At 40.1% G+C, this 2,348-nt stretch overlaps 1 protein-coding gene across 1 annotated transcript; it reads right to left on the bottom strand.

The window, feature by feature from the left end:
* Window positions 1-511: 511 nt before the first annotated feature.
* On the bottom strand, window positions 512-1,645 carry LOC133801390 (uncharacterized). Its single transcript, XM_062239614.1, has one exon. It carries the CDS (start codon window positions 1,643-1,645, stop codon window positions 512-514), a length of 1,134 nt encoding a protein of 377 aa, XP_062095598.1.
* Between the last annotated feature and the right edge of the window lie 703 nt (window positions 1,646-2,348).

The raw sequence follows: 2,348 nt of genomic DNA, 5'->3' as shown, positions 1-2,348 counted from the left end.
AATCAACATCAAATGACTCATTATTTGGGCAGTCAACTTGAAATTGATAAGTTGCAGCCCTAGTAGTCAGATAATTCTTGGCAATACTCTTGTTCTTCTCCACTACTTGCAATATTCTTTTCCCCACGGGATGTATCCACTTCTTCAGACTTTCCCTCTTATTGAAAAACCGACTCATTAGCCAATAACGAATCTTTTCTAGCAAAGTAATTATCGGCTTGTCTCTAGCATCAACTATTGCAGCATTAAAAGATTCACAAAGGTTGTTTAACAACATATCACATTTCACCATTTCACTAAAATGTGACCTAGACCACTCGGATGGAGTCTTTAGTGCCAACCAGTTGTAAGCATTTTCACTAGTTTCCCTTAACTCTCTCATCCTCTTTTGAAACTCTGGAATAGTGGTTGCCTTTGCTGCTGCCCATAGTTGTTGTTTCAATAACAAACCTGGGTGGTCTTTCTTGAAGTTGGAATGCAAGTGCCTAACACAATTTCTCACCTCTGCACCCTAAAAAACAGAAGCAATAGCATTCTCCAACCCTTTCTGCCTGTCGCTCATCATAGCAAACTGAGAAGGTCTGTCAATATCTAGATCTTCCTTCAACAATTCTAAAAACCAAGACCAAGTGTTAGTGTTTTCTTTCTCACAAACTGCATAAGCAATAGGATACATTGAGTTTGTTGCATCTATTCCTACTGCAGCCAAAAGCAATCCTTTACAATACCCTTTGAGGAAGCACCCATCAAGACCAATGAGTGTTCTACAGCCAGATCTGAAACCTTCCTTACAAGCTTTTAAGCAGATATATACCCTCTCAAATATCCTTTTTCCTTCTACCATATTTGATTTGATGATGGCAGTGCTACCTGGGTTTGTAGCCAATATCATTTTGCAGTAGTCTTCCAAGATAGCATACTGCTCAGAGACACTACCTTCAAGCAATATTTTTGCTCTGGCCTTTGCTCTGTAGAATACCCAATTCGAAACATGTGAGTACTTGGTTTTAGTTGTCATCTCTCTAAAAGTCTTATACTTCATATCTGGATTGATTCTGAATTGCTCTAAAAAATACTTAGACAACCAGGGAGCATCGGCATGACTATTATTAAGGACCAAACCACTGTTGTGGTTATCTACTAAAGTCTGCACTTTGAAAGTAGTGTTGTCAGCTCTTGAAACACTTGCATACAACAACCAAGGACATTGTTTAGCTTTGCATTTGACCCTAATTCTTCTCATGTCTTTGTTTACATATTTAAACTCTCTATTACTTTCAATAAAGTACTCTTTAATAGCAGTCCTCAGTAGTTTTGCAGTCCCAAATTCCATTCCCAATACAAATTTGAAATCCTTAAAGTTGGACCTAGGGTTGTAATGTATTTTTGACTTCCTAGGCCCAACCTCTTCACCATCACTTCCAAGACTTTGCAAGTCTTCTTCAGTGTCCATCCCATCTGACTCATCTCCCTGAACACCTTGGCTGCACAAATTTGTCACACTGCCCCACCATTTAGTTGGATCAGATGGCCTACCCATCTCTTTTTCTGCCTCAACCTCTTGCTCATACTCCTCATCGTTTAACTCAAAATCTTCCTCTTGCAAACACCCTCTTGACTGCCTCTGATTAGAACTTTCAAGCATCTCATGTCTTGCATCATTCACTTCATCTGGCAGGACCTCCTCATTTTGTGTCAGCTTGAGGTATGGGTGCATCATCCCCAGCATCCATTTCAACAGCTGCTTCCTCACTATCCAAAGCAAAATGGGCATAAAAATCATCCTCATTCCCATTCCCTTGTTCTGCCTTATCATCATCACCATACTCGTCATCATCACCATACTCATCACCATACTCAGTTTTCTCACTATCTGATGACAGTTCCACTACAGGTATACCCACCACATCAGTATCGGATGGTAATTCCTCAATCACACATCTCCTTAATATTTTAGGGGGAGGGTCAGGTATATGGGGTACTGTAGCGGGGTCTTCCTTCCATTCCAAACCAAATGTAGCCTCAGGTAGGACCAAATACACTTCAACCTCTGAAATTCTCTTGACATCCAGTTCATTAAGTATTTCTGAAGCTTCCTTAGGCCCAACAACCATCTTCCCAGCATTAAGATGCTTCCCATGTGGCTTATATAGAAACCCGAAAGGCATAGAATAACCTAATTTGCTAGCAATATCCTCTAGCACAAGCCTGCTGAATTTTCTCTTCGAAACATTGTCAAAGTAGTCTATTTGCCATTTCTCATATCTTTTATTACCAAAGGGCGTGAACCAATGCCCCCTATGATGCAATTTGACTGTAAACTTCTCACAATTTTCACCTGTGTAAAT

The sequence above is a fragment of the Humulus lupulus genome, chromosome 1 (genome assembly GCF_963169125.1).
Source record: "Humulus lupulus chromosome 1, drHumLupu1.1, whole genome shotgun sequence".
NCBI classification, from domain to species: Eukaryota; Viridiplantae; Streptophyta; class Magnoliopsida; order Rosales; family Cannabaceae; genus Humulus; species Humulus lupulus.
The sequence above is the reverse complement of the archived record's forward strand: the minus strand, read 5'-3'. Positions and strand labels throughout refer to the sequence as shown.

Coding starts and splice junctions, on each gene's coding strand:
- LOC133801390 (XM_062239614.1), bottom strand. CDS start 1,645: ATGCTTGAAAGTTCTAATCAGAGGCAGTCAAGAGGGTGTTTGCAAGAG.